This window comes from Anabrus simplex, chromosome X (assembly GCF_040414725.1).
Source record: "Anabrus simplex isolate iqAnaSimp1 chromosome X, ASM4041472v1, whole genome shotgun sequence".
In the NCBI taxonomy this organism is placed as follows: Eukaryota; Metazoa; Arthropoda; class Insecta; order Orthoptera; family Tettigoniidae; genus Anabrus; species Anabrus simplex.
The window spans coordinates 106,996,090-107,011,091 of record NC_090279.1 but is presented as its reverse complement, the minus strand read 5'-3'; the positions used below and the strand labels follow the sequence as shown (position 1 = coordinate 107,011,091).

Genomic DNA, 15,002 nt, shown 5'->3' with positions numbered 1-15,002 from the left:
GTGCTAGTATGGGTTTAGCTGTTATGAATACATTCTTCAAGCATAAGGCTATTCACCGCTACACATGGGAGGCTAGGGGTACCAGATCCATAATAGACTATATCTTAACAGACTTTGAATTCAGCAAATCTGTTAGGAATATAAGAGTTTTCCGGGGATTTTTCGATGATACAGACGACTATCTGATCTGTAGTGAACTAAGTATCTCTAGGCCTAGGGTAGAGAAAGTGAAATTTGTCTGCAAACGAATAAGGGTAGAAAATCTCTAGGACGAGGGAATTAGACAGAAGTACATGGATATGATTGGTGAGAAGTTTCGAACAGTAGACAGTAAGCATATTCATGATATAGAAAGTGAATGGGTGGCATACAGGGATGCTGTAGTAGAAACAGCAAGGGAATGCCTAGGAACAACTGTGTGTAAAGATGGGAGAAGGCAAACATCTTGGTGGAATGATGAAGTGAGAGCAGCTTGTAAACGTAAAAAGAAGGCTTATCAGAAATGGCTCCAAACAAGGGCCGAGGCACACAGGGATTTGTGCGTACATTAAAGAAACAGAGCGAAACAAATAGTTGTTGAATCCAGAAAGAAGTCATGGGAAGATTTTGGTAACATCCTGAAAAGGCTAGGTCAAGCAGCAGGGAAACCTTTCTGGACAGTAATAAAGAATCTTAGGAAGGGAGGGAAAAAGGAAATGAACAGTGCTTTGAGTAATTCAGGTGAATTCATAATAGATCCCAGGGAATCACTGGAGAGGTGGAGGGAATATTTTGAACATCTTCTCAATGTAAAAGGAAATCATCCTGGTGGTGTTGCAAACAGCCAAGCTTATGGGGAGGAGGAACATGATTTTGGTGAAATTATGCTTGAGGAAGTGGAAAGGATGGTAAATAAACTCCATTGTCATAAAGCAGCAGGAATAGATGAAATTAGACCTGAAATGGTGAAGTATAGTGGGAAGGCAGGGATGAAATGGCTTCATGGAGTAGTAAGATTAGCATGGAGTGTTGGTAAGGTACCTTCAGATTGGACAAAAGCAGTAATTGCACCCATCTATAAGCAAGGGAACAGGCAGAATTGCAACAACTATCGAGGTATCTCATTGATTAGTATACCAGGCAAAGTATTCACTGGCATCTTGGAAGGGAGGGTGCGATCAGTCGTTGAGAGGAAGTTGGATGAAAACCAGTGTGGTTTCAGACCACAGAGAGGCTGTCAGGATCAGATTTTCAGTATGCTCCAGGTAATTGAAAAATGCTACGAGAGGAATAGGCAGTTGTGTTTATGTTTCGTAGAAAGCATATGACAGGGTACCGAGGGAAAAGATGTTCGCCATACTGGGGGACTATGGAATTAAAGGTAGATTATTAAAATCAATCAAAGGCATTTATGTTGACAACTGGGCTTCAGTGAGAATTGATGGTAGAATGAGTTCTTGGTTCAGGGTACTTACGGGGGTTAGACAAGGCTGTAATCTTTCACCTTTGCTGTTCGTAGTTTACATGGATCATCTGCTGAAAGGTATAAAATGGCAGGGAGGGATTCAGTTAGGTGGAAATGTAGTAAGCAGTCTGGCCTACGCTGACGACTTGGTCTTAATGGCAGATTGTGCCGAAAGCCTGCAGTCTAATATCTTGAAACTTGAAAATAGGTGCAATGAGTATGGTATGAAAATTAGCCTCAGGTGTTAGATCAGAAAACAAAACCCGATTTGGAACAATAAATATTTAACAACGAATGGCGAGACGAAAACTCAACATCCTGGGATTAAGTGAAGTAATATGGAAAGGGAAAGGAATTAAGGGGTACACCTAGTACTGGATGGGTAACAGTAAAGAGAAAAGAAATGGAGTGAAATTTGTAGTGAATCAGAATGTTGAACCAATGAGTATGTAAATGAATTAAAATAATGCACATAAACAGGGAACTACTGAAGATAATATGCTCCACAGACAGGATGTAGTGTGGAGGAAAAAGAAACACACATTGTAGGAGATGGGATTATGACAATTCTCATGTGGGATATGAGAATGTTCTTGGCCCACATGGATATGGTGAGAGAAACTGTTGTATCAGAAATAACATGATAATAAAGAACACATGGTTTATCAAGATATAGTTGGGATGAACAGTATGAAACACTCACCAATTTTATAATAACAGACCGAGAATGGGGAAGATAATCCCCAGTGAAAGTATGGAAGGTGATCATAGATTACTGATTGTGGAACTAAAACAAGTAAAAATCCCCAAAACTGTATTGAAGAAGAAGGATTTGGGAATTGGAGGAGGAGGATAAAAGAATGGCATTCCACGATAGTATAAAAGGAAGTTGCCTAACACGGAAATACGAAGTGGAGAAGATGAGCGGGACAATTTAAGACAGACGTTTGTGGAAGCAGCAATTGTGGTATGCGGGAAAAACAAAAGCAAAGGTTAAGGGAAAGGAGACACGGTGGTGGACAGACAACATAAAAAAAGAAATAAAAGAAAGGAACAAGGTGAAGAAAGAAATGGATAAGGAAAAAGCAAAAAACGTATATCAGAGGGATGAGAATAAGATAGAAAGGTTACATGTGGAATACAAAAGATTGAAACTACAAGTAAAGAAAGTATCAAGGAAGAAAAGGAGAAATGTTGGGGAGAGTTTACCAACAAAATTGAGCAAGAGAGCTGAGGAAATCAGAAACTATTATACAGAGTAATAAAATTGAAAAGAATAAATCCAGAAAAAATCAAGGCATTAGAGAGGGAAGATGGATCCATTGTACATGACGAAAAGAGTCTTCGGAAGGTGATGGCAAAGTATTTTGAAAACTTTATAATGAGGATGACTGCTCGGAGGAAGAAGGAGATAAGAAAATGGAAATAATAGATGGAGAAAAGGAAGAGAACCCGATAACATGCTTGGAACTTGAAAGGGCAGTGAAAGCAATAACCAAAGGTAAAGCAAGTGGAAAAGATGAATTCAATGCTGACATGATTATGGCAGCAAGAAGCAGTGGACTACAGTGGCTATACAGAGCCCTCAATGCCATATGGAAGGAGGAAAGGATACCTGAATATTGGCAACAAGGAAACATTGTACCACTGTTCAAATTAGGAAATAGGAAGAAATGTGAAAATTACAGAGGTATAACTCTATTATCACATGGGCTAAAAATAATGGCGAGTCATAGACAAAAGACTGAGGGATATAATAGAAACACAGTTAGAGGAAGAACAATATGGCTTTAGACCAAATAGATCGACAATAGACTTGATATCTACAGTGCGAACGGTAATGGAAAAACATCTGGAAAGGGGCAAGGAAATCATCTTCGTATTTTTGGATTTTGAAAATACTTATGATACAGTTAAGAGAAAACATTTATGGGAATGCTTACTGAAAAGGAGTGTACCAAAATAATTAATTAACAAGATAAAAATGTTGTATCTTGAGAGTAAACGCAGTGTACAAGTGGGGAGTGGTGATTCTGAAGCATTTTATACAAGAAAAGGTGTCAAGCAAGGAAGTGCACTCTCGCCATTATTGTTTATTATATTGATGAATGAAATCATAAAACGTGTAAAACAGAGTATCGGTAGTGATGAAGTGAATGCTTTGGTATTTGCAGATGAAGTGGTGATTTGGGGAAAGAGAGAAAAGGAAGTACAAAGGAGACTGGACATTTGGAATGAAAATCTGAAGGAGTTTGGAATGGTAATTAGTAAAAAGAAAACTGTAGTCAGGCACTGTGTAAAAGAGAAGCCAAGTGAAAATAGACGGAGAACGGTTAGAGAATGTAGATCAGTTTACATATCTGGGTAGCATTATTAATGGAAGTAATGAAATCAACCCTGAAATAATAAGAGACTAAGTAAAGGTACAACATTATATCAAGTCAGAGAGCATTTATGGGATGACTAAGTACCCAAGGGAACAAAATTAACATTATATAAACAGTATTTCATACTGATTGTAACATATGGACTAGAAACGCTGGTAACTAATAAGAGACAAGATAGTAAGATCCAAGCAGTAGAAATGAAACTTTTAAGAACATCGGTTAAAAAGACAAGAAGAGAGAGAATTCAAAATATTAAAATCAGAGAAGAACTAAATATAGAACCGTTAGTACAGAACATACAGATATCAAGACTGAGATGGTTTGGACATGTAAGAAGAATGGGAAAGGAATAGCTAGCAAGAAGGTAATTGGAAAGAGAAGTTAAGGGAAAGAGACCAGTTGGAAGACCGAGAAGAAGGTGGATGGATCAGATTTGGATGTGGCGGAAGTAATGGAGCAGGAAAAGTGGAAGGACAGAAAGGAGTGGAGGAGGCTTGTTAACCACACCCAGGCGACTGGAGTGGGACACTGATGATGATGATGATGATGATGATGGTACAATCAGTAACGTGTGCAATAAGTTTTACAATGTTGTGTTATCAACATGAGCACAATCAATTCATTTTATAAAGCAGTCCACGGACACAGCAACGTTTGGACATCGTATTCGTGCCACTATATTACTAATTGACAAAACGCCAACACGTGTTGCAACAAGATGCAAAGACTTTTTATTTAAAGGTTCTATATCCTTACTATATTTTTAATGGTTGTTGTTTATGACTGAAGATGTCTGCTAAGCGGGACGAAACATGTCTCATTATTATATTTTAATGTAGTCTTAACAACAAAGATGATTCACAGTATTGTAAAGGCACTACTTAACGACAATACAGGCTCAAATATGAAATTTATCATGTGTAATACAAACTTTTGTTCAGCTCTGTTGCGCACAATGGCTCACATTTATAATTATGGACAACTTTTCTATGAAAAATAATGTAAAGAATACCTAAGTTGTATCAAATATTTACTCTTATAGAGTAATAATATAGAGTGGGTCGAGTGACAGGAACTTGCTTGTAAACTGTGAAACACATTTAAAATAACATGTGCGAGTTTTCCTCAGGAGCTAAGTCTGTACATCTGTGTCCAGGTGTCTTCTACAATGGAACTGCCTTCTCTGTCCGAGTTCCTGCTGACTGCTGCGGACCTGCTAAACCTGCGCCTGTCGGCCAGACTGGTGGTGGTGAGCTCGTGCCACACGAGGGATCACCACGGTTGGGCCACGGCCGACGGTGTGGTTAGCCTCACCCGGGCGCTGCTCGCCGCCGGAGCTCAGTGCGTCTTAGTGTCTCTGTGGCCCGTTCCCGACACGGCCACTAAGATTTTGCTCCGAGCCTTCTATTCTGCCCTGCTGCAGGTAGGTTCTCTTTGCATGTCTGGATACCGGCTATCAATTAAGTAATACCTGGTAGTCCTTTCTATATTGTTATTTCGTTTTGGTGTTTTCTAAATTCGAATGTTCATCATCACCAGTTGATTCATTCCAGGGTATGTGATAACGTGTGTACACCCCCACACGCTTTTGTGCTGTTTTGCCCTGACTTACCTTGTCTACCTGCCATTCACATTGCACTACCACCCACCGGACTTGGTCTCCACTGACTGAACGATCAGCTGACTCTCCCGCTCACCTTATGTCTCGCACGTCGATCATATAAATGCCCGTCTGGGCAGGTCGAACGAGAGACCGCACTGGACAGCTAGTCCCTTCGACTGGTTTCAGGTGAGACATAAAGAAGGAGTTTGGAGTATCATCACTAGTGATCACTAATCCAAGCTTGGACTTACCGTATTTTCAAACTACTTCACTCTTCAAGGAACTTTTATTTTCATGTGCCCGCCGTTACTCCTATTAGAACTCTTTTCGCATCAGTCATGTCTCTCGGTTCCCTCATTCCCGTCCTGCCTCCACCCCTCATCTTCTTTGAAATTTTGTACAGTATTAGGTATTTAGAATTTAGACCTGACTTTTGTATCGCTTGATCAATCTCGCTGTTTATTCTTTTGAATTGTGTTACTCATTCAGTAAGAGTTTCCACGTCTATTAACTATATAAACTAAACACGTACCATACACTTGAAATATTTGTCTCGGTATCCATCGAATTATATTTGTTATGCTTCGTACCCCCTGGTCTCTTGTGTACACACACGTATATCTATTCTAGTAAAACGTTGTTGTTATGATTATTGTTTTAGTTGTATATCTTTTTACCATACTTTATGTCCCGGATCCCTCTGGGCTATATTCCACTGCGCACAAAAATGTTTAGTCATCATTATTATTATTATTATTATTATTATTATTATTATTATTATTATTATTATTATTATTATTATTATTATTATTATGATCATCATCATCATCATCATCATCATCATTATCATCAGTACCATTAATGTTAAACCTGTACTCTGTCATAGAGCCTGACATATGGTCACCACATTGTGCCAGAATATAAGCTAGTAAGAGTTTATAAGAACATCAAAAGCAGTAACAACAACGAAATGCAACACTTTCTCTCATCATTATCATCCGTCCTCCAATGAGGGTGACCATTTGGATCCGGAATACAGTTTCAATTTCAATGGAGTTTAAAAATATCAATTTTATTGTTGAAGCTGTTATCTTCTATTTTCCCAGGGTCACTGGGGCAGGAATGTCGATCACGTTCTCAGGTGCAGATGGAAGTGAATGATTTGCAGTGTGTCCCTCAGTATCTGTATTACTATTTTTTCTAACTCGCAGAATGGAACTTTCAAGTTTTGTAGGAAGTTCGATGTCTGAGCATCTTGCTCCAAATAGCAGGCCTCTGACAATCCACCGATCGATAGGTATTTTATACTTAGATGAAATGAAAGGCAAGCATGGAACATAAATAGCTTGCTTTTCTAGGTCCACATCCCGAGCCTGATCCAGGTGCCTTTCAAAGCGAATGGTCGGATCTAAGACCATCGCTTTAATGTCCTCTCTGTTGATGGCTACGATGTCCGCCCTCCGATTAGAGTCATCGGTAGAGACGCAGTGAACCTCCTCGTGCACCTCCCATCCTCGCTGTCTCAAGCCTTGAGCGATCAACGATCTTACACGGTGGTGGCGGTGGTTGCGCATTAGTTCGGTGCTCCGACAGAATCCCAGCACATGTGCAAGGGTTTCAACGGGTTGTGTTGAATGACCTACCGGGAACCGACCTGACTGCGATGTGGTTGCATGTCATCTTCACACTGCATTTATGTATTCAGAAGAGGACAGAGGTTCAGCTCTCTTCTATTTTATTCTGGTGTCTTCCATTGCTGTGACAGCTCTCTGTGTTTGTGTGCGGCAGGGTTCGCGCGTGAGCCGAGCCTTGGCGGAGGCCATGCTCACTGTGCAGCACACCAAACACTTTGCCCATCCTGCCAATTGGGCTGGCTTCATGTTGGTGGGAGCAGACGTCCGGCTGTCAAACAAGGTGGCGCTCATGGGACAGGCGCTTTGCGAGTTGCTCAAGAACCCCGAGAAGTGTCGTGATGCTCTTCGAGTCACTCTGCACTTGGTATGTATAAGTTCTACATATACTCACCTGTTGTGTTCAACCTGCAATCGCAAGTTATGCAAAAGGACTACAAGATAACTATTAGAATCTTGTGTACCTTCTCGTAATATGACTGATGGTCTGTATGTTTGTATCCATGGCAGGTGGAGAAGAGCCTCCAGCGCATCCACCGCGGCCAAAAGAACGCCATGTACACCACCCAGAAGAGCATCGAGAACAAGGTGGGTCACGTCACCGGCTGGAAGGAGCTGCTCATGTCCGTCGGTTTCCGCTTCGAGCCGGCGGCTAACGGGATTCCTTCGTCCGTCTTCTTCCCGCAGAGCGACCCCGAGGAGAGGCTGACTCAGTGCAGCGCCAGTCTGCAGGCTCTCCTGGGTGAGTTTACCACTTGCAGCTGCATGTCATTTTACACTCCTAGATGTCAAGTAAGGTGGAGGGCTCTACTGGGTTTGCTGTCAAGGTGCTGACATTTCCAAGTGACCAGAAAAACTCTCCCATTATTTCCGATTTTATCTGCGAATACTTTCTCATCCTAAATGCTCAGTATACTTTCATTCATGACCAGTGGCAGAATATTTTTCAATGTGATTACTGCAACACTGTCAACTACCTCACGTTACTCTCTGTAGGAGGTGATTTCAGATGATACACTTGTGCTGTTCGTTAATTACAGTTTATGAATGTTGGAGAGCATTTGGTGTGACGTTGTTTCTCACCCCTCCTCCACAATCTGCACATCCACTGTTCAGACTTTTCCATGTTATGAGTGCTATAAGCATGTCAGTGGCTAATTGTATTCTTTGGTCCAGGACTGACAGGCACCTCTCTGTATGCACTGTCCAAACTGATGTCCAGCGTCGATGTAGCGGATGATATCATTGGAGTCATCAGGCAAGTGATCGGCCAATTCAGCATGAAGAACCTGGAGACAGAGAGCATCGAGATCCCCATCAACGTCAAGCTGTGGAGAGTACCCGGCTGTCATGAACTGCTAGCCTCTCTGGGTGAGTCACGCACCATGTGACCAACACACAGTAAAACTCACAACTAACTAATACTTACTAATAATATCAGACACTAAACAAGAAGTGAAGGAGAGTTCCTTCTCCCACGCCTCGCGATTTCTTTCCACTTTTCTTTTGTGAAATCCACTGCGACACATTAATACAGCCACACGTTGTGCTAAACTGTAAACTACGCTACATTATACTGTACTGAAGAGATAAAAACTACTGAAAACAAAAGATTGCAAACTATACACATGAGCGCGATAACTTAACCATGTAGCAAAAGTACACGGTAGAGTTTCAAGATCACCTTTTGCAAACATAAATAACATGAATAGCAGCTTGTGATTGGTGCACATTATCATATTCTAGCATCTTCCTCCTGTTTTCGTTATCGTTAGTGGAAATGTTGTGTAGTTTGTTTTCTCCTTCTTGTCTATGATTTGCCTTGCTGTTGCCTTTTCTGTGTGAGCTTTCACCATAATTTGTAGCTTACTATTGAAGTACTTTGTGCAGTATCAGTGACATAAACCAGTGCGTAGTGTTGTGAGACAAGGAGAAGCTGGGAATATATGTGGAGATAGTTCTCTCTCTTCCCACTCAGACCTTTTGATGTTCCTGTCTTCCAATACATGAATAAGTTTCTACAGATGTGTTGCTCTTCACATTATCATAGTTAATACAAAGAGCTCTTGGTTCGACTGAAACCCAATACAGTGAGATGGAACAACAACAATCAGAAAGAGAAGATTGCTGGCTCACGAAGAAAATGCGTCTAAGTTGAGATCGTGAGAAAAGTGGGCATTACGGAGGATGAGATCAGTGACAGGATTGTGAGAACCTATCGGTGGTTCTTGGCAAGACAAGTGTTAACACAGTCCTTACAAGATCAATTTGAAAAACAAACAATAATAATCATCATCATCTTCATTTCCCGTTTCCAGCTTCCCCGGTCGGGTTGTGTCTCTCCACCACTCTTCTCCTGTTTTAAGTACATCTTCTGGTTTTCCTCCCCTCTTCTCTCTGCACTCCCACTGTCCATCTCTTTCGGGGTCTTTCTCGTGGTCTCTTTCCTGTTAACTTCTCTGAAAAAGCTTTTTCTGACACTCTCTCTTCTCCCATTCTCATCATATGCCCGTACCACTTTAGCTTTGTTCCTGTCTTGAAGTTTCAAGATTCCTGTCCTTTTCCTTATCTCTTCATTTCTAATTCTATCCTTTCTGGTCTTGCTCTCGATACCTCTTAGGAGTTTCATCTCCGCTGCCTGTATTCTACTCTCCTCTCGTTATGTTGTAGTCCACGATCCAGCTGCGTAAGTTAGTATGGGTTCATAATAGATTGAATGTAATACTTTCTTACATTTCTTCCGGACATCTTGGTTCCACAAAGTACCCCTTACACTCTGGTAGAAGCTGTTTGCTTGTTGTATTCTTTTCCCAATTTCCTTGGTAATCATTCCATCTTCTGTGATCACACTTCCCGAGTACTTGAAACTTTTAACCACTTCCAGAATTTTACCATTCAGTTTTATCATTCCTCTTCCTTCCTTCCTTCCTTCCTTCCTTCCTTCCCCTTGTCAACACTATTGTTTTACTTTTCTCTTTGTTTACTTTCATCCCACATTTTTCTATCTGTTGATTCCATAAATCTGCTTGTTTTTTGCACTTCCGTTTCATTCTCACCCCATATCATCTGCAAGCAACACGGCTTTTGTTGCCTGTCTTCCCAATCTCTGTTGAATGTTCTTATGAATTTCATCCATGAGTACGATGAATAGTATGGGGGATAGTCCACTTCCCTGTCGGGGACCAGTTTCAACTTGAAACCATTTTGTTTTTCCTATACTTGTCTTCATACTACTAACACATTTTTGTACGTAGCTTTTATCATTTGCACTTCCAGTCTGTTAATTTGTTTTTGCCTTAATGTGTCCCATACCAACTGCCTGGGCACACTGTCATAAGCTTTCTCATTGTCAATAAATGTCATCACTATGTCTTTTCCAAACTCTGATCGTTTCTCCATCATATGTCTTAATGTAAAGATCAGGTCAAACGTTGATCTGTCTTCTCCTAGCTTCCTCCTCAGTCTTCCTTCAAATACTCTCTCAAATATCTTAGCTACACGGGCAATAAGGGTGATCCCTATGGAGTTATTGCGTTCCTTTTTATCACCTTTTTTAAATATCGGGATAATTAAACCCTTTCTCCACTCATCTGGGATCTCAGTCACTGTAGCTCTGTTGGTCCTGCTGCTTTTATCATTTCTGTACTTACCTCATCCACTCCTGCTGCTTTACTGCTCTTCATCTTTGTATGGCTTCCTCTATTTCTAGCATCGATATCTCCTTTTCTTGTTCTTCTTTTCCCATGGTTTCTTCTCGTTCCTTCTTGTCTACCAGTTCACCGTATTTAATATTTAGCAATTCTGAGAAGTATTCTTCCCATCTTTTTAGTATGTCATCTGTTTACGTTAATATCTGTTTCAGTTTTTACAAATTTTGTATCTTCCCTCTTTTGTAAACCTTTTTACTTCCCTTTATGCCCTCCAGCTCTTCCGTTTCTCTTCTTGTACTATTTTCTTCTTTATATTTCTGCCAATTCTCTGTAATATTGCTGCCTATCCACTTCTTCGAAGCTATTTGTTTCTCTTTAACTGCTTCCTTTACCCTGCTATTCCACCAAGGAGTCTCCTTTCCTTTTCTCTCCCTGATAGTTTTGCACAGGTGTTTACTGCACACTTTACAAAAGTCCATTCCTCTTCCACACTGTTCACGTCATCTTTGGGAATTCGTTTCTTCAGATCCTCTTGAAACTTTTCCCTTATTTCTTTCTCTTTTAACTTCCATCCCTTTATTTTTCTTTCCCTTTTTCGTATTATCTTTGTTATTTTACCAAGTCTTAATTTGGCTACCACCACTTTATGGTCTCCTTCGCTTGGCATTGTTGTCACATCTTCTTGTTGTCTACGTTTCTCCTTCTCCACCAGAATAAGATCAATCATTGTCTTTGTCTTTCTATCTTCCCAACTATATCTAGTTATTTCTTGTGAGTTCTTTTTTCTAAACTACGTATTGCTAACAGTTAATCCATTCCTTCTACAAAAATCTATTACCAAATCGCCTTCTTCATCTTGGGTTCCATAACTATAGGGGTCAATTATCTCTTCTTTTCCCTGCCTGTCTGTTCCAACACGTGCATTCATGTCTCCCATTATTATAACCTCTTTGTCTTCAATACAACTTTCCAGTTCTAGAAACTCTTCTAAACGTTCATCTGGGGTGCATAAACCTGTGTAAAATCCTTGATTCCATTCTCAAGTTCAAGTCAGGCCCTCTCTCAATATAACACCAACACCGTTTGTTGCCATCTTTCCTCCACTCCAATATATTCTATACCCTTTCTTCAATTCTTTTTGGCCTTTCCCCTTCCATTTTGTCTCGCTCATTCCCATCATTGCTATACTCTATCAGTTCATGACGCTGATGATACCGATTATTGTGATGTCTGGTCACAAGCACCGGGAACTGCAAGTCACTTCAGGGTGATGCCCTAGCATTTTCTGAGGCCTTCATTCACTCGCACTCATTTTTAAGGCTGTTTGTACGATGGGTTCGCCCCTTCCAAAGGCATTTTATTACCTTTGCCAGGTTCAAATTAGACCCGACCCTAACCTGGAGTCGGGCACCTTTTGTAGCCGCTCCTCTGGAGTACAGACGCTACGGGTTTGTCCCTTCCGCCATCTCGACCGTACCTAAATCCACCTTCTCCGGCTTAGATGCCGTTGAGGTCTTCCCTCGTAACCCTGAGCTGGCACCCATAGCAGCTGTCGCACACTCTCAGGGGCGCCACTCCCTGAGAGTGCGAAGGAAGTGGCTGTGGCCTTAATTAAGGTAGAGCCCCAGCATTTGACTGGTGTGAAAGTGGGAAACCACGGAATACCATCTTCAGTGCTGCCGACAATGGGGTTCGAATGCACTATGTCTCGGATGCAAGCTCACAGCTGCGCACCGCTAACCACACGGTCAACTCGCCCAGTCGTACAGAGTGTAACAGCCTGCCTGAATATTGATGGGAAGTAACTGGGGAGTTAGATAACGTTCTTCTTTAGCATGCCATTCCCCTGCTTTATAAATTTTCTGATACTACTGGTACGTAACACACTGGATCATCATAGCATTTGGGCTATTCAATCCCTACTCTGAGGCACTGACTGGAATGAACAGTGTGCATATTTAGCGGAATAATGGCAGATGAGTGTTCGTGGCAATCTGCGACCTGGTCTTCCCAGCTCTGGAACTTTGGACTATTAGATTAGCACCGCAATCTAACCGCAGCACTGTTCGTTAAAAGTGATAAAACGTGCGGCTTTCCATTTGATCGAGTATTTTATATGATAGCATTGCTTTTAATCGCTACATTCATACTTACGTTTTTGTAATGACCTATGTTGATTTCAGTTAGGAAAACCACAAAGTCAGTCTTTCTGAGAATTCCGTAGCGAAGCACGGGTACATCAGCTAGTTCAATAATATACACGTAAAAGGACATATATAGTAAGTAGACTTTTGGAATAAGAATAAGAACAATCCTTTATTTTTCGGTAATTTTAGCTAGCTTCCTCACCTAACGTCACGCTCACTAATGTGTTTTGTCCACTGTCTGCTCGATACACACCCTATGACTGCTTATAAGCAGTCATTTTAGATGCAGTTCGAGCAGGCAGTGGTTTCGTCACAGTCGGCAAAAACCGCTCTGTGTATCAATCACAGGCGGCTGCCAACTCGGCAAAAACCGCTCCGTGTGTCATCAGCCTACTGTTTTACTGTTGGCACTACACACGCTGGCAGATAACGTTCACCGGGCATTCGCCATACCCACATTATAAATTTTCCAGCTAACTCATTCCTGGTTACCAGCATTTCTCCCCCACGTGCTAGGTTGGGCTCATCAGTTGGTACCTAACACTTCCACCAAGACGCATGGCCAGTGCATACCGTGGAGGCCACTACGTAGGCTGCTTGGAGCCACCGGCAGTGCCAATGCACCAAGATAAACTTTGTCTCATTACCAAAAATTGATGCCTGCTTGGCCATCAGATGATATAGGGACAAATATTTCAGATTTCCTATGGGAATCAACATCTATATCATCGTCCATTGAAATGAAATGGTGTATTGCTTTTTGTGCTGGGAGTGTCCAAGGACATTTTCGGCTCGCCAGGTGCAGGTCTTTTGATTTGACGCCGGTAGGCGACCTGTGCGTCGTGATGAGAATGAAATTATGATGAAGACGACACATACACCCAGCCCCCGTGCCAGAGAAATTAACCAATGATGGTAAAAATTCCCGACCCTGCCGCAACCCCTGTGACCAAAGGCCAACACGCCATTGTCCAATGTTTACGCTCTTTACACCAAGCGAGGTGTCGTTTGGCATTGACCTGTGTGATGTGTGGCTTATGGGCAGCCGCTCGACCATGAAATCCAAGTTTTCTCACCTCCCGCCGAACTGTCATAGTACTTGGAGTGGATCCTGATGCAGTTTGGAATTCCTGTGTGATGATCTGGATAGATGCCTGCCTATTACACTTTACGACCCTCTTCAACTGTCGGCGGTCTCTGTTAGTCAACAGACGAGGTCGGCCTGTACGCTTTCGTGGTGTACGTGTCCCTTCGTGTTTCCACTTCACTGTCACATCAGAAACAGTGGACCTAGGGATGTTTAGGAGTATGGAAATCTCGCGTACAGACTTCTGACACAAGCGACACCCAATCACCTGACCACGTTCGAAGTCCGTGAGTTCCGCAGAGCGCCCCATTCTGCTCTCTCACGATGTCGAATGACTACTGAGGTCGCTGGCAGTAGGTGGCAGCACAATGCACCTAAGATGAAAAACGTGTGTTTTTGGGGGTGTCCGGATACTTTTGACCACATAGTGTATTTACGAGTAGATGAAACTCACCGTTACAACGCTGTAATCAAAGCTACACTTCCCCATACAGTGGCGTGTTGATAATATTACGAGATACTCTTATCTGTGGACGAGTCATGCTCATGCTCAGACATATTTGAGTAATATGTAGGAAGACAAACAGCTGACTGGCGTTCGGCGTGCGCACCAATGAAACATCCTTCTGTCTCCAGTATTAAACACCATCCTAACATTATTTATGCAATGGAAAATCGTGATCGATTTAGACATTGTTTGGGTAGACGTTGTCTAAGGTGTAAAATTAGTCGTCATTTCTGCAATCGGCCGTAAGTGTTTTAATATACCATAGTACTCCTGTATAAACCATGCGACCTTGCCGCGGTGGGGAGGCTTGCGTGTCCCAATGACGCAGATAGCCGAGCCGCAGGTGCAACCATATCGGATGGGTATCTGTTGAGAGACCAGACTAACGAATGGTTCATCGAGAGGGGGGCAGCAGCCTTTCGGAAGTTGCAAGGGCGGCAGTCTAGGTGATTGACTGATATGGCCTTGTAATAATACTCAACATGGCTTAGCTGTGTTGATACTGCTACACGGCTGAAAGCAGCGGGGAAACTACAGCCGTAACT

At 41.9% G+C, this 15,002-nt stretch overlaps 1 protein-coding gene across 1 annotated transcript in view; it reads left to right on the top strand.

The window, feature by feature from the left end:
- The window catches only part of LOC136886518 (tetratricopeptide repeat protein 28), a 396,667-nt gene that overhangs the window by 358,880 nt on the left and 22,785 nt on the right, over positions 1-15,002 (top strand). Inside the window, exons 20-23 of the mRNA XM_068230732.1 lie at positions 4,988-5,254; positions 7,223-7,432; positions 7,576-7,807; positions 8,242-8,436. Of these exons, the coding sequence (XP_068086833.1) occupies positions 4,988-5,254; positions 7,223-7,432; positions 7,576-7,807; positions 8,242-8,436 (904 nt within the window). The remainder of the gene's footprint in view (positions 1-4,987; positions 5,255-7,222; positions 7,433-7,575; positions 7,808-8,241; positions 8,437-15,002) is intronic.